Here is a 22,767-nt window from a genome sequence, read left to right as displayed (position 1 = left end):
CTTTCCGGAATCGGGTGGCATGACTGTTTCCAGGGATGTGCTCTGGGCCAGACTCCCGGGTTCAATTCCCGGTGACCAATGTTTAGTTTTTTCCATTTGACAACAGCTCACTGTCTGACACGCAGATGTCTTCCACAGGACTAGAGATACTTGGTGGAAATAACAGAGGGCAGAAGGGCTGTTTGTCAAGGGTAACGTGCCCTCGCTGTGACTCATCTAGCGCATTCCTCCAGAACCTTCTGGGGTGGTAGAAATGTTCTGCATCTGCTGGGACTGGGGAACTGAATTTTTAATTTTTTTTGAATTAATTTACATTCAAAGAGCCACGGGTAGCTAGTGTCTACTGTCCTGGACAGCACCGTTCTAGCCCTAGACAGGAAGCCACGGGCTCCCTGTGGAAAAGTCAGTCTTATTAAAATGTTCATTGCATCTGACACAGCCTTTATGGATATGCCTCTTGAATATTACATCTGCCTGAGGATTTGAAGAAATACAGTGTAGACATTATTTGTTAGAATAGGCAACAGGACACTACAGGACACTTTGAAAAGTCTTAAACCCTTCCTTCTAGGGAAGGAATATCACCTTTCTTATTTCTGGGAGTCACAGCACTCGCTTTTAAGTGTCAGTGCGGAGCAGTAAAACTCCCCTTCCTGCCAAGAGGCTGAACATGTCCTAGGAACACAAGTGACAGAACGTGTGTCTGTGTCTCTGGCTGACACAGCAATAGCTTTCTTCTGTTATCAGATCCCTGTTCTTCTGACAATTTAGTAACCTCGGCAAAACATGGAGCTGGGCAGGAGGTTTCCGGGAGGAAGGGGTGGTCTGACATGTGCACACCACTGAGGAGGGGCCTCGAGTCATCATCCCCCAGTTCCAAGCAGCATCATACAAAGCACATCACTGAAGAGAAGTTCTTATAACTACAGGAAACCTCTGTCGTTACCAGGAAAACATGTTTTCTTTTCCGCCCTCCTCAGAGGAAAGCCCGCTTATGCAACTTCGTATTCTTGCAACAATCACCCCACCAACAGCAATCAAAGCAACAGCTGCAGTTTACTGATCACAGCTTACGTGGTTCTTCACAACTGCCTTTGAGACAGGCAGGGACCTGGGACCCTTTGCTGCAGTGCTTGCACCTGGACACACCTCTCCTCCGGCAGCAAAATACAAGGAAACTATATAGGACTAAAAATAACTGAGTGCATGCACAGTTGGGGTAAATTCTGGACAAAAGATACAAAGAGACCAAAAAACCCAGCTGCCACTTTTGAAGAGCAGGGAGCAAAAACAGGGTACTGCGAACGCCCCCTGCTCTCAACACCACCTAAGGGGTGGGCAAAACAGCTAAGCCACCCCTCTGACCCGACCCCTGGACACACCCCTACCTTCACCCCATGTGAGGAACAAGCCCGCCCCCTCTCAGGGAGCTGGCAAACAAGGCAACCTGTTGTTTGTTCTCCCTCCCCCCCGCTGCATCAGCGGTCCCAGTAAAGCCTTGCCCTCTGATCAATTTCTACTGGTTAAGGAAGCCAAGAACTCTGGTGGGTAACACCTTTGGTCTCACACTTTATTATCTTCATTTTAGGTTGAGAAGCCTGAGGTTGGAGGTGGTAAGAAACTCAACATCTGTCATGTGGGGTTTTTTATTTTTAAATTTTAAACCTTATTTGGAATGAATAATTTTAATTTTTTTTTTTTTTGCGGTACGCGGGCCTCTCACTGTTGTGGCCTCTCCCGCTGCAGAGCACAGGCTCCGGACGCGCAGGCTCAGCAGCCATGGCTCACGGGCCCAGCCGCTCCGCGGCATGTGGGATCCTCCCGGACCGGGGCACGAACCCGTGTCCCCTGCATTGGCAGGCAGACTCTCAACCACCGCGCCACCAGGGAAGCCCAATAATTTTAATTTTAAACCTTATTTGGACCACCAGGGAAGCCCCTCTTTGTTCGTGTTTAAATTGAATTGTCCATTTGTTTACTGTTGAGTTTTGAGAGTTCTTTATGTAATCTAGATATGAATCCTTTTTCAGATATATGATTTTCAAATATTTTCTCCTAGTCCGTAATTAGTTTTTGCAGCCCATTAACGGGTTTTTTGCAGAGCAAAAGGTTTTAACATCAATTAAGTCCACATTATCAATTTTTTCTTTTATGGAACATACTTTTACTGTCATGTCTAAGAACTCGTCAACTCCTAGTTCCAACAAATTTTCTCCTATCTTCTAAAAGTCTTATAAATTTATATTTTAGGGACTTCCTGGCACTCCAGTGGTTAAGACTCCGTGCTTCCACAGCAGGGGGCACAGGTTCCATCCCTGGTTGGGGAACTAATATCCCACATGCTGCGTACTGTGGCCAAAAAAACCCCCAAACCCTATAATTTTATGTTTTACATTTAAATTTGGTTCATTTTGAATTAATTTTTCAAAAGATGTGAGGTTTAGATTGATGTTCTTTATTTATTATATGTTTTGCCTATAGATATCCAATTGTTCCAGCACCATTTGTTAAAAAAGACTGTTCTTTCTGCACTGAATTGCTTTTTCAACTTTTTCAAAAATCAGATGGACTTAATTGTGTGGAGCTACTTCTGGGTCCTCAATTCTGTCTCCTTGATCCATGTGTCCATCCCTCGACATCACAGAGTTTGAGCTCTATAATAAGGTTTGTAATCAGGTAGAGTGATTCCTCCCACTTTATTATTCTTTTTCAAAATTGTTTTAGCTATTGTAGTTCCTTTGCCTTTCCACATACATTTTATTTATTATTTTTTTTAAATTAATTTATTTAGTTTTGGCTGCATTGGGTCTTCTTTGCTGTGTGCGGGCTTCTCACTGTGGCTTGTCTTGTTGCAGAGTGCGGACTCTAGGTGCGTGGGCTTCAGTAGTTGTGGCTCGCGGGCTCTGAGCACAGGCTCAGTAGTTGTGGCACACGGGCTTAGTTGCTCTGCAGCATGTGGGATCTTCCCGGACCAGGGATCGAACCCATGTCCCCTGCATTGGCAGGCGGATTCTTAACCACTGTGCCACCAGGGAAGCCCCTATACATCTTTTATTTATACCTAAGTATTTCCATTTTTTTAAAATTAAAGTATAGTTGATTTACATTGTGTTAGTTTCAGGTGTATGGCAGAGTGATTCAGTTATATATTTTTTCAGATTATATTGCATTATAGGTTATTACAAGATATTGAATATAATTCCCTGTTATACAGTATATCCTTGTTGCTTATCTATTTTATGTGTAGTAGTTTGTATTCTATTTTCATTTTCATTCAGTTCAATGTATTTTTATTTATTTTATTTAATTAATTTATTTTTTAAAGTGTTTTTTTGATGTGGACATTTTTTTTTAAGTCTTTATTGAATTTGTTACAATATTGCTTCTGTTTTATGTCTTGGCCCTTTGGCTGCAAGGCACGTGGGACCCTAGTTCCCCAACCAGGGGTCGAACCCTCACCCCCTGCATTGGAAGGCGAAGTCTCAACCACTGGACCACGAGGGAAGTCCCTCATTCAGTTCAATGTATTTTTAACTTGAGATTACCTTTTTGATCCATAGATTATTTAAAAGTGTGTTGTTCAGCTTCCAAGTTTTTGGATTTTCTTTTTATCATTCTCTTATTGATACCCAATTTTTTTAAGGTTTTTTTTTTTGGATGTGGACCATTTTTAAAGTCCTGATTGAATTTGTTACAATATTGCTTCTGCTTTATGTTTTGTTTTTTTGGCCACAGGGCATGTGGGATCTTAGCTTCCTGACCAGGGATTGAACCCGCACTCCCTGCAATGGAAGGCGAAGTCTTAACCACTGGACCACCAGGGAAGTCCTGATACCCAGTTTGATCCCATTGTAGTTGGTACACACTCTATAAAATTTCAATTATCTTAAATATGTTGAGGTTAGTTTTTATGGCCAGGATATGGTCTATCTTGACTTATGTTCTGTGAGTGCTTAAAAAGAATGTGTTGTCTCTGGTGTTAGCAGGTGTTCTACAAATCTTGATTAGATCCTGTTGGTTAATGGTATCATTAAGCCTTTCCAAATCTTCGCTGACTTTTTATTTGTTCTATCAAGTACTGAGAGGTGTGTTGAAGTCTTCAACTGTAATTGTGGATTTGTCTATTTCTCCTTTTAGTTCTATCAGATTTTTCTTTGCATATTTTGCACCTCTGTTGTTTGGTGCATCAAGATTTAGGGTTGCTGTGTCTTCTTAGGGATTGACTCTTCTATATGTAAGGTACCTTTCCGTCCCTGGTAATTTTCTCTGCTCTTTTTTTTTTTTTAACATCTTTATTGGAGTATAATTGCTTTACAATGGTTGTTAGTTTCTGCTTTATAACAAAGTGAATCAGCTATACATATACATATTTCTCTGCTCTTCAGTCAATTTTATCTGGTATTAATATAGCGACTCCTGCTTTCTCTTAATTAACTTTTGCAGTTTATCTTTTTCCATCCTTGTACTTTCAGCCTACCTATACAATTGAGTTTCTTGTAGCTAGCATACTTTGGTTATATTATTTTTATCCACTCTGCCAATCTCTTTTTTGTATTTAGGCCTCTTTCTTTTAATGTTGTAATTATGAATATGTTAAGGTTTAAGTGTATCATTTTATTTTTGCTTTCCATTTTTGTTTGTTTTGTTTTGTTGGCTTTTTTTCTTCCTGTGGATTTGAACATTTTTGGATTCCATTTTGATTCATCTATAGTATTTTTTAGTGTATCTCTTTGTATAACTTTTTAAGTGGTTGCCCTACGGATTTCATTATATATACATAACTTATCACTGTCTACTGTTGTCTACATTTTATCAGTTCAAGTGAAGTCTAGAAAGCTCACCTCCTTTTATGTCTGTTTATCCCTTCGCATTTGTAATTGTTTTAAATATTTCCTTTGCGTACATTGAGAACCATATTGGAAAGTGTTATAATTTTTCCTTCAACAACTCAACATAATTTAGAAAATTTAAGCGAAGTCTATTTTGTTTACCCATATTTTTACTCTTACAGTGTTCTTTCTATATCTTAGAGCCTAACGTTCTAAGATTCCTTCTTTATCATTGCCTTTCTGTTTATAGCACTTCCTTTAGTCATTTTTGTAGGGTAGGCCTGTTGGCGACAGATTCTCTTAGTTTTCCTTCATGTGATAATGTCTGTTTCCCTTTCATTCCTGAAGGATACTTTTGCTGGATGTAGAATTTTGAGTTGCACTTGAAAAATGTTGTGTCACTTTCTTCCGGCTTCTGGGTTTCTAATGCAAAATCTGCTGTCCTTAAAATTTCGCTCTTGTTTTCAGATTTTGTGGATACTTGTGAGGACTTCCATGGTATGCTAATTGACTAAAGTGAATAAAAGCAGTGTGTAGAGTATTATGTTGTTTGTATAACAAGGGACGGTGGGGAGAATGCTGAATATATACACAATTGCTTGACCACACATAAGATGGCTCTGGAAAGACAAGCACAGCTGGCACTGCTACCAAGGTGAAGGAGAAAGGGGTGCCTGAACAAAAGGAAGGGACGTTTTTCAATTTATACACTTTTGCCATCTCTTGAATTTTGAACCATGAGAATTCCCCCCAGTTTCTCTCTCCACATCCTCTTTCCATGCTTCCTCTTTTACTGCTTGACATCTTTACAGAATTTATTTGCAAGAATTACTTATATATTCTAAATAAAAATCATCTTCAGATATACGTGTTGCAAATACCTTCTCCACTCTATTGCTTGCCTTTTGCTCTCTTGATGGTGTCTTTCCACGTCTTAAAGTTAACGATGACCAATTTATCAGCATTTCCCTTTAAGGTCGGTACTTTTTAATGTCCTGCTATAAAGTATTTTCCTCTCCCACGGTCACGATATTCTGCTGTTTGGGACTTCCCTGGGGGTCCATTGGTTAGGGCTCGGCGCTTTCACTGCTCTGGCAGGGCTGGATCCCTGGTCCCGGAACTAAGATCCCCAAAACCGCGCGACGCAGCCAAGCAAAACAAAACTAAAAAACCCCGATATTTTGCTGTTGGCTGTTATTTTCCAGAGTCGTGTCTTTCACATTTACGTCTACAACCTATCTTGGATTGATTTTTTTGCGTGAGGTAGGGGTTACGGTTCGTCCCCCAACCCCGCCAAGGACATTCAATTGATCGAGCACTTTTCCCTCAAAATAACTCTTCTATTTCATCACAGTTGCTCTTTTGTGGGGAGAAGACATGTGACTACATACCCGTGGGGCTGTTTCTGGCTTCTCACTTATTTTTGCATTGATCTTTTTATTTATCCTTGGGCCAGTATCACACCGCTTTAATTACTAAGGCTTTATACGCCGTAGCACACATTCTTCAACTTTGTGTCCCCTGCCCTCTTCCCCAAGAGTGCACGGAACTCAAACCGCGACCTTCCGAATTTCCCTCCGAAGACGAAGGGACAGTACTTAGGCTGGAAGACGCGATTCAGACCTCCGCATCCAGCCCCTCCTACCTGCGCCTTGAGGCGCGCCCGTCCAACGCGCATGCGCAGCCTCACGACTGGTCGAGGGAAAAATACGTCACCGGAGAGGCGGGAGGATGGGGTTGATTCGCCATGGCCTCCGCAGCGAGCAGGTAGGGCTGCGGGCGGGGGAACCTCGGAGGCGAGGGGCTCGAGGTCCCGCCCCGAGCTGAGGCGCGCGGCAGGTCCTGGCTCGAGCTCGTCTCGCCCGCTGAGGGGTGAGGAGTGGTGTGGAGGCCGAGCGGAGGCTGCGGACCCGGAGAGACGCCCGCATCGGAGTCCGGGCTCAGCGTTCTCTGCATGGGGAGCCGCGCCTTCGCTGAGCTTTGAGCCTCGGTTTGCGCGGCTGCAAGTGGGTGTAGGCAGGCGGCGGACCCGATTTCCCCGACTCCGCGCCGTGCGCGGGCGAGGCTGGCGGCACCTGGCCGGTGCAGAGTTAGCGCAGCAGGTACCTTTGTTCAGAGGCAGGGCGGGGTGCTGCCTGCTGCGTACCCGCGAGGTGGCCACGGCATCTCTTGCTCCTTCTGCCCTTGCTCTGCCGTTCCCAAGCTGTGCGGCTTGGACCAGTGTCCTCAGCTGTAACTTTGGGAATAAAACGCCCCCCCCCCCCCCGCAATGAGTTTGTCGAGAAGCGTGGTGAGATTGCGCATGGGTGGTACTCAGCTAGGGTTTGGCACAGAATAGGTGCTCAACAAATGGTACCCATACAACCCTCTTTTTAGTTTCGTTTGCTATGGTGATTTGAGAATTGACGAGTTACTTTTGTTACGAAATAGTTAAAGAAATAATTTTTGAGCTTCATATACACGTGTGTTTAGTGAACATAATACTTGCTTCTCTTAATGGAATTACCAGGAAGTGCTTTTCACGTCTTCCAACCTGTGTATGGGCAAAACAGAGGAAGTCAGTTTCTAGAAAAGTGGCAGATAGAAAAAGGGATCCTCAACTTGGTTATACAGGGATAGAATTAGCAAAAGTGATCTAATTCTTAAGGATAGTTAGGGAACTAACTTTTTTGAGCACCCACCAAAATGACTGTTGTAGGTATCTCTTATTCCTCAGCACGAGAGAGTATAGTATAGTGAGTGGTATCACGATATTTTCCAGCCCAGTTTTGGGTGCTGAGAGCACCCACAGCAAATAAGTGAGGGAAGCAGGCTTTTAAAACTAGGCTTCTGTATAAAACAAACTAATTCTAGTACAAGGGTTGCTTCTGAAGAGGTCCTTGCTCAAGAATTTATTTTTTTAATATGTTTTTTAAAAGTTTATTTATTTTTGGCTGCATTGGGTCTTCGTTGCTGTGCGTGGGCTTTCTCTAGTTGTGTCCAGAGGGGACTACTCTTCATTGTGGTGCGCGGGCTTCTCTTGTTGCGGAGCACGGGCTCTAGGCGCGTGGGCTTCAGTAGTTGCAGTAAGCGGGCTCAGTAGTTTGTGGCTCACGGGCTCTAGAGCGCAGGCTCAGTAGTTGTGGCGCACGGACTTAGTTGCTCCGCGGCATGTGGGATCTTCCTGGACCAGGTCTACGAACCCGTGTCCGCTGCGTTGGCAGGTGGATTCTCAACCACTGCGCCACCAGGGAAGTCCTGTCTTCATTTATAGTAGAAGAAATGGACTCAGAGATGGGAAGAAATTTAGCACTGAACTAGTAAGGGCAGAGCCAATTCCATGTCACTCCAAAAGCTAGTGCTTGTCTATGTATTTCATTAATTCCTTCACTTCACAGATATTTATTGAACAGCTGATCTGTACCAGCAGGTGCTAGGTGTTGGGGATACACTGATGGCTAAAGCAGACACAGCCCCTGTCTTCAGGTAGCAACTTGAGTTGAGGTAGCAACTCATAAGCAGTGAGTCTAGCAAGGGAGACACACAGAAAATAGAAAATGACCAACGAAATATTGGCTGTGGTCGTGGTACCCGCCATAGGAGACAGTAGAGGGCGCTGTAAGAATATATAATGGGGTCAGTGGCAGCAGGCCGGGTGAGGAGGGACAGGGTCGCCTTTCCTGAGGAGATAGTAGTCAGCTGAGACCTTAAGGACTGAGTTGGAGTTAAAATGGGCAAAGAGAGGGCTTCCCTGGTGGTGCAGTGGTTGAGAGTCCGCCTGCCGATGCAGGGGACACGGGTTCGTGCCCCGGTCCGGGAAGATCCCACATGCCGCGGAGCGGCTGGGTCCATGAGCCATGGCCGCTGAGCCTGTGCGTCCGGAGCCTGTGCTCCGCAACGGGAGAGGCCACAACGGTGAGAGGCCCGCGTACCGCAAAAAAAAAAAAAAAAAAAAGGGCAAAGAGAAGAGTGAAGAGGAGGGACGCACGTGAGGCCTCGAGGGTCTGTGACTGGTAGTTTCGGAGCGACCCATGTGGCGGGCAGTGGAGAGTGCTTCCAAGGCAGAAGCAGACACAGGTTGGATCCCATCCAAGCAGTGCTGTACCCCAGGGTTTATTTGCTTCCCAGGACATATAATCATCTCCACAAACTGTGTCTGTGTTCCAGCTCCCGGCATCCTTCTTCAGACATGGTTAGGCCTCTGGTTGCCCTGGGTGGGGACAGATGTGCGGAGGGGCAGAGACCTCAGTGTGACACTTGCTCAGTGTTGGTTACTTGCGTGGCAAAGCTGAATAGACAGGAGTGCCAGTATTGCATTTCACCCTATTTGTCTCTGGTTTGCAAAATTATTTAACATTTTTTAGTCTCCCAATGGTCCAAGTCCTATGTTGGCTACCTAGGATACAAACGTTTAAGGATAGTTATTAATTTAATTCATGTTTTACTTGCTTTCCATTTAAGATGCTACAGTTGTTTTACCAATATTATTCTTCAGATGTGTTTGTTTACCATCTACTATGTGCTAGGCACTGTGCTAGGGACATAGCATGAGCAAATAGACGTGGTCTGTGTCCTCCTGGAGCTTAAGCTCCTAGTTGGGTCTGGAGGACGGAGAGGGAGGGGGAGCGACTCAGGGAGATGGGGTTGGAGAGGTAGGCAGGGGTCAGACCATGCAGGCCTCACAGGTCATGCCAAGTATCTGGAGCTTCTCCTAAGGATGGTGGGAGGCCACTGAGGAGTCTCATTCAGGGAGTAGAACCAGCAGGTGTGTGTTTATGAAAGATCACTCTGGCTTCTCCCTTGGCGGAGGCGGAAGTCGATGGGTGTGAGGGCTGTTTACAAGGTAGGATCAGTGGGGCTTGGTAATAGGTTCACTCTGGGGTAAGATGGAAGAGGGAGGTTCAGGGCTGATTAATTTTCTGGCCTTTGTATCTGAGATCAGAACTCAGAGGAAGGACATGAGTTCAGTTTTGAGTAAGACGTCTTTGCAATGATCCAGGTGGGGTGTCACAAAGGCAGGGATGTAGGAAGGTCTGGCACTCACATGACCGGAATGGCTGAGTCTCTAAAGCTCTTGTCAGAGAGGAACACCTTTCCCATGTTTTTTTGCGGAGGGGGGTGCTGTGCTGTGGGGCATGTAGGATTTTAGTTCCCTGACCAGGGATCGAACCTGTGAAGCGTGGAGTCTTAACCACTGGACTGCCAGGCAAGTCCCCACCTTTCCTTATTGAGGGAGCTGTCAAGGTGGGACCTGTGAGGTGGTCCAATCCACATTTATGTTGGGAAAAGGTACAAATAAAATCTCCTGCCAACTTAGGAAATGCTCTCCACAAATGCGGAAAGAAAAGAATTCTGTTATTCAGTCATTAACTGAAACTGGGATACAACACAGGTAATCTGCAAATGAGACTACAAAAACAGAAAAAAAACAACCCACCATTTACAGCCCATTACATACATAATCTCAAGATTAATGGTAATTTGTTCTCTTGTAAAAAGACTAGGCAACACCACTTGCTGTATGTGTTTTCATCCTAAATTTACCTGGTGGTTGGGGTGGCCGTCTGTGCTAGTCAGTTGCCTTTCTCTGAAAGAAAAGTAAAACATCCTTAATTTCTATGAGCGGGTAGTCGAGGTGCCTAGGCTAAACTCCCACGACGTTACCTTAAGAGAGATGGCTCCCAGGCCCTTCAGAAAAAAATTCTTGGGTTTTATTTGTGGCTGGAGCTAGCTTATTTAGCCTTTAAAAAGGTTTGCTTACATATCAAAGGGACAGAGGAAGGACTTACAAACTCTAGGTTTTTCAGAGAAATGCTCTAAGAAAAAGAGAAAAATCTCTTTCCCTTTTTGCAACAGGGAAAAGTCAGTTTAAAAAATTTCCTTCAACAGTGCAGAAAAATGTTGGAGTGGAGCTCTCACAGTATGGGCATCGTTCTGGAGATGATCGTTAAGTGAGTTCCATGGAGTTGTGCATACTTAGGATGCCTGCAGGTGGTCATATCTAGCCCATAATTTCTTGTACATTGATTTAAAGAAAAATACAGATACAGATCTTGCTGGTTTCCAGTCAGAACTCTTGTCTCTGGTAGTTAACCCTTCCATGACTTGTCCTCTTTAATGTCAATAATGTCATTTCTCACTCCTACCCATTGTTAAAACATAAAATTCAACTGAGTAAATTTTTTTTTAATTAATTAATATGTATCTTTTTGGCTGTGTTGGGTCTTTGTTGCTGCGCCTGGGCTTTCTCTGGTTGCGGTGAGCGGGGGCTGCTCTTCGTTGTGGTGCACGGGCTTCTCATTGCGGTGGCTTCTATTGTTGCAGAGCATGGGCTCTAGGGCGTGTGGGCTTCAGTAGTTGTGGCATGCAGACTCAGTAGTTGTGGCTCACGGGCTCTAGAGCGCAGGCTCAGTAGTTGCGGCACACGGGCTTAGTTGCTCCGCAGCATGTGGGATCTTCCCGGACCAGGGCTCGAACCCGTGTCCCCTGCACTGGTAGGCAGATTCTTAACCACTGCGCCACCAGGGGAGTCTCTAACTGAGTACATTTTAAAGATGTTACTGGCTCTCTTTGAGTCATGAATCGGGCAGCATCCCATCTAGCAGAGAGAGAGGAGCTCCGAGGAGCTGTACAAAGTGAAAGACTTTTACAGGTAGAAGGAGCGGGAACAGGAAGCTCTACTTGGGAAAAAGCAGGTTGGTTGTGGCGAGGCCACCCCCCTTTAAGGGATGCAGGGGTCCGCCAGGCAGATGACCTCACTGTGCTGACCAGGCGATTCCTGATTCCCTGGTTTAAGATTCCATTTCTGGGAGAGGCTGAAACTAATTAAGTGAAGTTTGGTGATGTGGGGCTCAACGTCGGTGACTCCACTTTGAGCATATTTTCTTGTTTTTAACACCAGTTCTTCATATATGAGATGTTTGGTAGGTAAAGTTATGATTTTAATGCAGAAATGAACTCTCCACTAATCTGTTCTGGAAGGTCATAAATGTGGGGATGGAAATTGAGATTGAATGGCATGTACGTTTAGCTTGGAAGCTGCTTTCCACTCACCGAGGTAGTAAATTCAACAGACTCTCCTTTAGATTCTACCTGAGCTATCCCTTCCATCTTCTTAAGTTCACGGTAACCTGAGACTTGGCCACTAAACTGCTTACTGGAGGGAGAGACCGCTGATGGCAGCTGAAGTGATTGAACACTGCTTGCCAGTAGTTTGAACTTGTTTGCTGTCATCAGCCTTTTTTCATCATTAGTGTATAGGAATGCAAGAGATTTCTGTGCATTAATTTTGTATCCTGCAACTTTACCAAATTCATTGATTAGCTCTAGTAGTTTTCTGGTGGCATCTTTAGGATTCTCTTTGTATAGTATCATATCATCTGCAAACAGTGACAGTTTTACGTCTTCTTTTCCAATTTGTATTCCTTTTATTTCTTTTTCTTCTCTGATTGCCGTGGCTAGGACTTCCAAAATTGTGTTGAATAAGAGTGGTGAGAGTGGACATCCTTGTCTTGTTCCTGATCTTAGAGGAAATGCTTTCAGTTTTTCACCTAGTATATCTTCTTTGGAAAAGAAAGTTTAGAGAAGAAGCAGCTCATTTTTTATCTGGGTTATCTTTTATTCTTGTGTTGCACAAGTTCTTTTTATATTCTGGACACTTGACCCTTATGAGATACATGATGTGCAAATATTTTCTCCCATTCTGTTGGTTGTCTTCACTTTTTTGATAGTTTTCTTTGAAGCACAGAAGTTTTCAATTTTGATGTTCAATTTATCTTTTTCTTTTGTTGCTTTTGCTGTAGTGTCATAGCTAAGAAATCATTGCTTAATCCAAGGTCATGAAGATTTACACTTAAATATTCTTTAAAGTATTTTATAATTTTAGCTCTCACATTTAGATCTTTGATCATTTTGAGTTAATTTTTATATATTGTGTTCTGTAAGGTTCCAACTGTATTCTTCAGTTTGTGGATATCCAGTTGTTCCAGCATCATTTATTGAAAAGACTGTTCTTTGCCCATTAATTTACCATAATGTAAAAGTCAAAGCCATTCTGTAAAAACTCACTTGATTACTAAAAGATTTCTATTTCATTTGTGGGAAATGGCTTATGAGCAGTCTTTTTTTAAGGAACTGCCTAATTCTCCTTGAGTGATTTTTTTCCTTTTGTTTCAAAGAAAATAAAGTGAGCAAGTGGGATGTATTCCATGAATGCAAGGTTGGTTCAATATTGGGAAATTGATTAATATCTTATACAGCATTATTAAGTATTAGGAACAATGATATGATTATTTCTCTAGATGCTGAAAAGCCTGTCAAAAAATTCAATACCCATTATAATAAAAGCACTTAGAAGATAGAAAAAAAAAAAGCCTTTATGCTGTTACATACCGTAGCAATAAACATGGTGAATGTACAAAATACGTTTTCGATTTAAGGTTTTTTTTTTTTCTTTTAATATAGGCTCTGGAATTTGCCAAGTAATTTTTTTCAATCCTGAAAAGGCTCTGAGAGAGAAATAAGGAGGGAAATATGTATGGGGAAAAGTAAATCTGCCAACAGCCTTTGGTGAAATAAACAGATTGTTTGATGGCTTACTGTGGACATGTCCTGAGGCCACGTGGCCCTGTCCTTAGGGAGCTATTTGGTGGGATGCTGGGAAATAAAGTGATAGGTCACCGGCTAGGCTATTTTTAAATGAAAGCTTAGAAGTTGGCTCTGGAAAACCCTCTCAGGTTATTATGCTCCCCTCCTCCTTTACTCCTCCAGAACGTGAGATTCCTTTCCATATGTTTTCTGGCATTAAAGTCAGGGCACTCTAAGTTTTAAGTGGAAGCATTATTAAAAACTGCTTCAGAGTAAAGGGCATTTCCTAGTTAAATTTCACAGTGATGTTTCCCAGTTCCAAAAATAACTTGGGGGACTCCCCCGCACTCCCAATGCAGGGGGCCTGGGTTCGATCCCTGGTCAGGGAACTAGATCCCATATGCCACAGCTAAGAGTTTGCATGCTGCCATTAAAGATCCCGAATGCCGTAACGAAGATCCCAAATGCTGAAACTAAAACCCGGCACAGCCAAATAAGTAAATAAATAAATTAATAACAAAAAAAAAACCCTTGGAACTCAGGGTGAACCGTCATCCTAAATAAATTGTCTAAGAGAGAGAACAGTGGGCAAATAATTTATCCAAATTCATGAGGAAACTAATTTGTTAGAATTTTAAAATAATCTGATTTCAACCATGAGCCTACTTGAAATTAGACAGCATTTAATGTTTAATCCTTTATGAATGACACACTTAAAAATTTTTTATGGTAATAAAATATACATAATTTGAATTTACCATCTTTTTAAAAAAATTAATTTATTTTTAATTTTTGGCTGCGTTTGGTCTTCGTTGCTTCTTGAGTGCTTTCTCTAGTTGCGGTGCACGGGCTTCTCATTGCGGTGGCTTCTCTTGTTGCAGAGTATGGGCTCTAGGCGCGCAGACTTCAGTAGTTTTGGCACACGGGCTCAGTAGTTGTGGCTCACGGGCTCCAGAGCGCGGGCTCAGTAATTGTGGCGCACAGGCTCAGTTGCTCTGTGGCATGTGGGATCTTCCCGGACCGGGGCACAAACCCGTGTCCCCTGCATCGGCAGGCGGACTCTCAACCACTGCGCCACCAGGGAAGCCCGATCTTAACCATTTTTAAGTGTATAGTTCAGAAGTGTTAAATACATTTATAATGTTGTACCACCATCACCACCATCTGTCTCCAGAATTCTTTTCATCTTACAAAACTGAAATTCTGTACCCATTAAAAAATAACTCCCCATTTCCCTCCCTGCTCCCAGCCCCTGGCAACTCCCATTCTACTTTCTGTCTCTAAGAATTTGACTACTCTAAGTATCTCATGTAAGTGGATTCATACAGTATTTGCTTTTGTGTCTTGCTTATTTCACTTAGCATAGTGTCCTCAAGGTTCATCCATATTGTAGCATGTGTCAGAGTTTCCTTCCTTTTTAAAGCTGAGTGATATCCCATTGTATGTACATACCACATTTTGCTTATCCATTCATTGGTTGGTGGACGCTTGGGTTGTTTCTGTGTTTTATCTATTGTGAATAATGCTGCTGTGAACATGGGTGTACAGATATCTCTTCGAGACCCTGCATTCAATTCTTTTGAGTATATACCCAGCAGCGGAATTGCTGGATCATATGATAATTCTATTTTTAATTTTATTGAGGAACCTCCATACTTTTTTAAAAAAAAATAAATTTATTTATTTATTTTTGACTGCGTTGGGCCTTTGATGCTGTGCGCGGTCTTTTCTCCAGTTGCGACGAGCGGGGGCTACTCTTCATTGCGGTGCACAGGCTTCTCATTGGATGGCTTCTCTTGTTGCAGAGCACGGGCTCTAGGCGTCCGGACTTCAGTAGTTGTGGCACGCGGGCTCAGTAGTTGTGGCTCATGGGCTCTAGAGCGCAGGCTCAGTAGTTGTGGCTCACGGGCTTAGTTGCTCCGCGGCATGTGGGATCTTCCCGGACCAGGGCTCGAACCCATGACCCCTGCATTGGCAGGTGGATTCTTAACCACTGCACCACCGGGGAAGCCCCTCCATACTTTTTTTTCAGTGGCCGTACTGCTTTACATTCTCACCCGCAGTGCATAGGGTTCTAATTTCTCCATATCCTCCCACTTATCATTTTCTGGTTTTTTGATAGTAGTCATTCTAATGGGTGTGAGGTGGTATCTCATTATAGTTTTCATTTGCATTTCACTAATGACTAGTGATATTGAGCATCTTTTCATATACCTATTGGCTGTTTTTATGTCTTCTTTTGAGAAATGTCTGTTCAAGTCCTTTGCCTTTTTTTTTTTTTAATTTATTGGGTCTTCATTGCTGCATGCGGGGTTTCTCTAGTTGTGGCGAGTGGGGGCTACTCTTCTTTGTGGTGCGCGGGCTTCTCATTGTGGTGGCTTCTGTTGTTGTGGAGCTCGGGCTCTAGGCGCACGGGCTTCGGTAGTTGTAGCACATGGGCTCAGTAGTTGTGGCTCGCAGGCTCTAGAGCGCAGGCTCAGTAGTTGTGGCTCGCAGGCTCTAGAGTGCAGGCTCAGTAGTTGTGGCACACGGGCTTAGTTGCTCTGCAGCATGTGGGATCTTCCCGGACCAGGGTTCAAACCCGTGTCCCCTGCATTGGCAGGTGGATTCTTAACCACTGTGCCAGCAGGGAAGCCCCCTTTGCCCATTTTTCAATCAGGTGGTTTTTGTTTTGTTTTAAATTTTAGGAGTTCTCTATTTTAGATATTGCTCCCTTATCAGATATATGATTTGAAAATATTTTCTGCTACCCTGTGGGTTATCGTTTTACTGTGTGAATAGTGTCTTTTACTGCACAACATTTAAAATTTTTCATGAACCAATTTATCTGGTTTTTCTTTTGTTACCTATGCATTTATAGAATCTTATCCAAGAAATCATTACCAAATCCAATGTCATGAAGCTTTTGCCTATGTTTTCTTGTAAGAAACATGTTTTAAGTCTTACATTTAGATCCTTGATCCATTTTGAGTTAATTTTTGTATAAGGGTCCAATTTTGTTCTTTTCCAAGTGGATATCCAGTTTTTTTTAAATTAAATTAAATTTTTAATTTTTCGGCTGTGCCATGCGGAATGTGGGATATTATTTCCCCAACCAGTGATCAAACCCATGCCCCATGCGTTGAAAGCACAGCCTTAATCAGTGGACTGCCAGGTAAGTCACTGGATATCCAGTTTTCTTAGCATCATTTGTTTGAAAGACTGTTTTTTCCCCATTGAATGGTTTTGACATTCTGTCAAAAATTATTTGACCATATATGCAAAGATTTATTTCTGGCCTCTCTATTCCATTGGTCTGTACCTGTCTTTGTGCCAACACCACACAATTTTGATTACTCTAGCTTTATAGTAAGTTTTGGTATCAAGAAGTGGTTCTTCCAGCTTCTTTGTTCTTTTCCAAGATTCTTTTGACTATTCAGGGACCTTTGAGATTCCATGTGAATTTTAGGATGAGTTTTTCCCTTTCTGCAAAAGGCATTGTTGGGATTTTGATAGGGATTGAATTGAATCTGCAGGTAGCTTTGATCGGTATTGACATTTTAATAGTAATAAGTGTTCCACTCCATGAACATGGGATGTATTTCCATTCATTTATGTCTTGTTTAATTTCTTTCCGTAGTATTTTGCAGTTTTCATTGTACAAGTCTTCACCTCCTTGGTTAAGTTACTTCTTAAGTATTTAATTCTTTTAGTTGTTATTGTAAATGGAATTGTTTTTGCATGTATAGAGATACAACCGATTTTTTTGTGTTGACTTTGTGTCCTGCTACTTTGCTGAATAAATTTATTCTAACACATTTTAAACAGATTTTTGTGGAGTCCTTAGGGTTTCTTACATACAAGATCATATCACCTGCAAACAGATAATTTTACTTCTTCCTTTCCAATTTAGATGCCTATTATTTCTTTTTCTTTCCTAATTGCTCTGGCTAGAATTTTCAGTACTATGTTGAATAGAGGTGGTGAAAGTTGGCATCCTTGCTTTGTTCCTGATCTTGGAAGAAAAGCTTTCACTCTTTTACCATTGAGTCTGATGTTTGATGTGGGTTTTTAATGTATGGCTCTTACTGTGTTGAGTAGTCTCTTTGTATTCCTATTTGTTGAGTGCTTTTATCATGAAAGGGTGTTAAATTTTATCAAATGCTTTTTCTGCGTCAGTTGAGTTGATCGTGTGGTTTTTTCCTTCAGTTGATGCGGTATATTGTTGATCATCTTCATATGTTGTAGGATCCTTGCATTCCAGGAACAAATCCCACGTGGTCAGGATGTATAATCCTTTTACTATGCTGCTAAATTCAGTTTGTTAGTTTTTTTTGTTGAGGAGTTTGGTGTCACTCTTCAAAAGGGATATTGTTCTGTAGTTTTCTTACAGTGTTTTTTCTTGGTATCAGGGTAATGCTGGTCTCATGGAATGGGTTAGAAAGTGTTCTCTCCTAAAACGGAGGAGTCACTAGCTAGGGCTGCCCTGGGCCGGTTGTGTGCCCTGTGGCCAGCACACCAGCTTGGGTGGTTTTGACTTTGAATCAAAGCTTCAGGTGAGGCTCATCCTCTAGACAGGCAACCTTATCACAATTCCAGTCGTTTAATTTTTGTGTTTCTTTGTTTATCGCCACTCTGTCTAGGCGTTGAGCTTCATGAGGTCAGCACCCACGTCTTCTTGGTCCATCGCCCTGCAGACCCGGCCCCGCCAGCACGCGGTGTGAATGGTACCTCATGTGCCTTAGGTGAACAGGTGAGCCAGAGCCATCCTGGAGCTGAGAGGATGCTCAGCACGTGAGGTGTTGATGTAAAGTAGGGAGCTTTGTCTTTTTACGAAACGCCATTAACGCTGCCTGTGTGGGGACTTACCTGGTGGTCCAGTGGTTAAGACTCCATGCTTCCAATGAAGGGGGCGCAGGTTTGACCCCTGGTCAGGAAACTAAGATCCCACAGGCCGCGTGGTGCAGCCAAAACAACCCAGCTGACAGCCTGGCTGCCTTTGCTCAGTTCCTGTCTGAAATCCTCTCTGGAAATGCTTTATTGCTTCTTTTCAGTTAGCTTATGAGTCGGCAGGACCTTAGCATTTACAGAGTGCTTCCCATGTGGTTTCTCATTGGAATAATCACCCCCATTTTGAAGTTAAGACACTTAGTTGCAGAGAATAAATCTGCTTGCGTCACACAGCAGGGACATGACAGGGTGAACTTGAACCCTGCTCCCCAGTGCCAACTTGGTGCTTTTTCTGCTTTACACCCACAGTGGGCGTCTTGTGTGGTTTCCGTCGAGGGGTCTGGGCCTCTTGTGTGCTCTGGGAAAGAGGGCAAGATCACTCAGGCATCTTCCAGTAATACTAAATTCATTTTATAAAGCACATTAGAAACCAAAACTGTGGGGCTTCCCTGGTGGCGCAGTGGTTGAGAGTCCACCTGGCGATGCAGGGGACGTGGGTTCGAGCCCTGGTTCGGGAAGATCCCACGCGCCGCGGAGCAGCTAAGCCTTTGCGCCACAACTACAGAGCCTGAGCTCTAGAGCCCACAAGCCACAACTACTGAGCCCATGAGCCACAACTACTGAAGCCCGCGTGCCTAGAGCCTGTGCTCCGTAACAGGAGAAGCCACTGCAACGAGAAGCCCGTGCACCGCAATGAAGAGTAGCCCCCGCTCGCCACAACTAGAGAAAGCCTGTGTGCAGCAACAAAGACCCAACACAGCCAATAATAAATAATAAACTAAAAAAAAATAAATAAATAAAAGAAACCAAAATTGTTTTTTGTGACAATGTGTCTAGGTAGCTATCATAAGTGCTGTTTTTAAAAACTAGTCAAAGACCTTGACCCATAATAAACGGTTAGCCTCCAGCACCCTGTCCAAGTGTCAGGAGCCCGCGCTGCAGGGTCTGGAGCTGTGCTCAGCACCTCTCATCCCACCCTCCCAGGCTGGGCATGCTGTGCGGCGGGGGCCCAGCATCTTACTGGAGAGCATTGCTCGCTTCTCCAGGACTGGATGCTCAGGACCTGGTCTGAAATACTCGCAGGCCTTCCTCTTGGTTCTGTCTTCACTAATGCCAGCCTGCACTCCTTTAAACTGGGGGCCCTAAGGCTGCATCCCAAAATACACCCCATAGACCACTCGTTCATGGCTCGTTCCAGCATTCCAGAGAGGGCCTGCTGACCTGAAGGTATCCTCTGGTCCAAGTTACTCTGCCCTGAGTCAAAAGACCAGAGTAGACATGGGTGCCGAGAACTGCCACTGGTGAAGTATCTGCTGTCTGAGGTAGGATGCTATCTTTTCTTTTCAGTCAGAGACGGCCTTAGCTGCTGCTTCTCATACGCTTGAGACCAAGAAAGAGTGGCTTTACTCTGCTTTTACTTTCTGAAATTAGATACGTATTTTCAGATATGGGTCATAAGCATGACCTGTAGCTTACGTCACCTGTAATAGAACAGCTGGCTGTCAGCGCTAACACACAAGAGTGGATGTGGGCTATGGGAACTGAGCCTGACTGCTTTTGCTGCCAAGCCCCTCCTTGCCCTGTGGCCTCAGTCCTGCCGTCCGGTTGGAACCCCTCTCTGCCCTTTAGCCTGATTTTCTTGTGCATAACATGGCAACTTATTTCATGACTAATCCTTCCAGACCTGAACTCATTATCATTTTTTTAAAATTAATTAATTTTATCTTTGGCTGTGCTGGGTCTTGGTTGCGGTGTGCGTACTTCTCATTGCGGTGGCTTCTCTTGTTGCGGAGCACGGGCTCTAGGGGTGTGGGCTTCGGTAGTTGTGGCACATGGGCTCAGTAGTTGTGGCTCGCGGGCTCTAGAGCGCAGGCTCAGTAGTTGTGGCGCACGGGCTTAGTTGCTCCGCGGCATGTGGGATCTTCCTGGACCAGGGCTCGAACCTGTGTCCCCTGCATTGGCAGGCAGATTCTTAACCACTGCGCCACCAGGGAAGTCCCTCATTATCATTTTTAACTTTGGAGGGTTTTCAGATCCCCTCCTTTGATTTTCAGATGTAGCTCTTAATGGTTTAATTTCCGTGTGTGGTTTCTGAGTAGATTCTAACGACTTGTTTTTATTGACGGTTCAATTTATTTTATTTTTGTAACTGAGAGAAGAAAGGAATCTTAGGAACAGATTCCATCTGTTTAATGCAATGTAGAATTTTGGCCAAAGGGTTGAGAATGGAACAGATGGCATAAGAGGTGACGTGCCTGCTCCGAGTTGGTTTCTCGGTGACGGTCTTGTTTCTAGTTTGAGGTTTCGAAAGCCTCAGTAGAAAGGAGGAGAGCAGTGCAGACCCACAGACTTTCCGGCCGCCTGGCCCAAGTGACAGGCACCTGTGAAGGTGCTTTTCCACCTTCACACTCTTTTGACTTAGGTCTGGAGCGCCGTTGTGTGTGCTGCGAGAAAACACAGGCAGACCACCTGGGCCCGTGACTTCCTCTCTCTGGTCACTTCCTGTGTGGGGAGTGAGTGGGCGTGGCTGGTGTGGGTGGGCGGAGCCTGCCTCCCCTCTCTGCACGTGCCTGTCCTGCTTTTGGCTCTGGCTCACCGCACTGCTGGGCTGACTGTCCCTCTGTGCTGTAAGCTCATCTCCAAATGCTGGGAATCGTGAGCAAGATTGTTTTCCCACTCCCTTTTTTTTTACCACCAGTCAGTTATATCTGAAACTAGCAGTTTTAAGAAGCATTTTGGCATAAAATGCAAAATTTATAAGCATGTTATATGCCATTTTCAAAAAAACCCAGGCCCCTTTTGACCTTGCTTTACATAGGAGATCTATTTCCTGATCTGGAAATGTGGCCAGCCAAGACTTAGTTCCTTTCTTCCACTTGGGAGCTGTCCCTTTTGCTCAGAGAAGGCCCCCAGACACCACAGCAAGTCAGTGGGTCTGAGCTACTTCTTTGTCTAGCTCTCTTGGCCATCATAACTGCTGAGGGTGAGACAGGAAGGAGTTGGCACAGCTACCTCTGAGAGTCTGGGGGAACCAGGGCCCATCGGTGTGGCCATGTGTACTGCAGAACAGAATGACAGGTGGGAGATCTTTAAGAATTTGAAAAACTTCCAGGAAGAGTTGAGATTGTCTATATTAGCAGCTTCACCTGGTCGGGGGAGTTATGCTGAAGTTGAACCTGACTCTAAAGTTAGTGGCTTGCTCTGGGGTGTCTTTTCCCACCATCATCCTGAGTTACTGGGCAAAGCTGCACTGGTTTATAGTTTATGTTCTGATTCTGTGAGAACTTGCCAGACTGAATGCAGATGCACTGTCCTTACAGAAGGTGGGCTGAGGATGGGCCCCCTAGCCTGGTGCCATATTTGCCTCGGGCAGAGTGGCCCCTGGGGCCAGGCGACCAAGGCTGGCTTGCGACGTTGGGTCAGGTGCTCAAGGAGTACCAGGCACGTACAAGACGGTGTGTGGTTTCCCTCTTTTCTTCATGTCAAGGGTTGCTGGCTTGGGCTTCGAACAGGTGCGTGGAGCTCTGGTTGTCTCAGTGGGGCGCCTTGCTGGGTGGGCTTATCTTCATCCTGATCCTCCCCTGGGTATGAGAAAGGGGTGGACAGCACACTGTGGCCCTTGTCTGCTCTCTCTTTGCTGTGTTGGCCTCCATGACTGGTGTGTTGGCCGCATTTTGTTTGTTTCTTTTTTATTTTTTTTAAGTTTATTGAATTGTAGTTGGTTTACAGTGTTGTGTTACCTTCTGCTGTACAGCAAAGTGACTCAGTTATAGATACATGTATTGTTTTATTTATTTATTTATTTATTTATTTATTTATTTATTTATTTATTTATGGCTGTGTTGGGTCTTCGTTTCTGTGTAAGGGCTTTCTCTAGTTGCGGCAAGTGGGGGCCACTCTTCATCGCGGTGCACCTGTCTCTCACTATCGTGGCCTCTCTTGTTGTGGAGCACAGGCTCCAGACATGCAGGCTCAGTAATTGTGGCTCATGGGCCTAGCTGCTCCGCGGCATGTGGGATCTTCCCAGACCAGGGCTCGAACCCATGTCCCCTGCATTGGCAGGCAGATTCTCAACCGCTGCGCCACCAGGGAAGCCCGCATGTATTGTTTTTCATATTCTTTTCCATTATGTTTTATCAAAGGATATTGAATGTAGTTCCCTGCGCCATACAGTAGGACCTTGTTATTTATTTATTTATTTTTATTTATTTAGTTTTTTGCGGTACGCGGGCCTCTCACTGTCGTGGCCTCTCCCGTTGCGGAGCACAGTCTCCGGACGCGCAGGCTCAGTGGCCATGGCTCACGGGCGCAGCCGCTCCGCGGCATGTGGGATCCTCCTGGACCGGGGCACGAACCCATATCCCCTGCATCGGCAGGCGGACTCTCAACCACTGCGCCACCAGGGAAGCCCCGGTTTGCTAATATCTTGTTGAGGATTTTTGCA

General features: G+C 44.3%; 1 protein-coding gene and 1 long non-coding RNA gene across 4 annotated transcripts in view; both read left to right on the top strand.

Moving 5' to 3' along the window:
• The first annotated feature begins 6,549 nt into the window (after positions 1–6,549).
• The window catches only part of DHRS7B (dehydrogenase/reductase 7B), a 38,958-nt gene continuing 22,740 nt past the window's right edge, over positions 6,550–22,767 (top strand). Inside the window, exon 1 of one of the 3 annotated variants that reach the window (XM_073798420.1) lies at positions 6,550–6,596. In XM_073798420.1, coding sequence (XP_073654521.1) covers positions 6,577–6,596 — 20 coding nt within the window. In that variant the 5' untranslated portion in view covers positions 6,550–6,576. The remainder of the gene's footprint in view (positions 6,597–22,767) is intronic. The other 2 variants (XM_073798419.1, XM_073798421.1) reach the window with 2 other exon arrangements.
• Positions 6,613–22,502, top strand: LOC141277419 (uncharacterized). Its single transcript, XR_012328815.1, has 3 exons — positions 6,613–6,931; positions 18,017–18,126; positions 18,743–22,502. It is a non-coding gene; the product is annotated as an uncharacterized lncRNA (long non-coding RNA).

Source organism: Tursiops truncatus, chromosome 20 (assembly GCF_011762595.2).
Source record: "Tursiops truncatus isolate mTurTru1 chromosome 20, mTurTru1.mat.Y, whole genome shotgun sequence".
In the NCBI taxonomy this organism is placed as follows: domain Eukaryota; kingdom Metazoa; phylum Chordata; class Mammalia; order Artiodactyla; family Delphinidae; genus Tursiops; species Tursiops truncatus.
The sequence above is the reverse complement of the archived record's forward strand: the minus strand, read 5'-3'. Positions and strand labels throughout refer to the sequence as shown.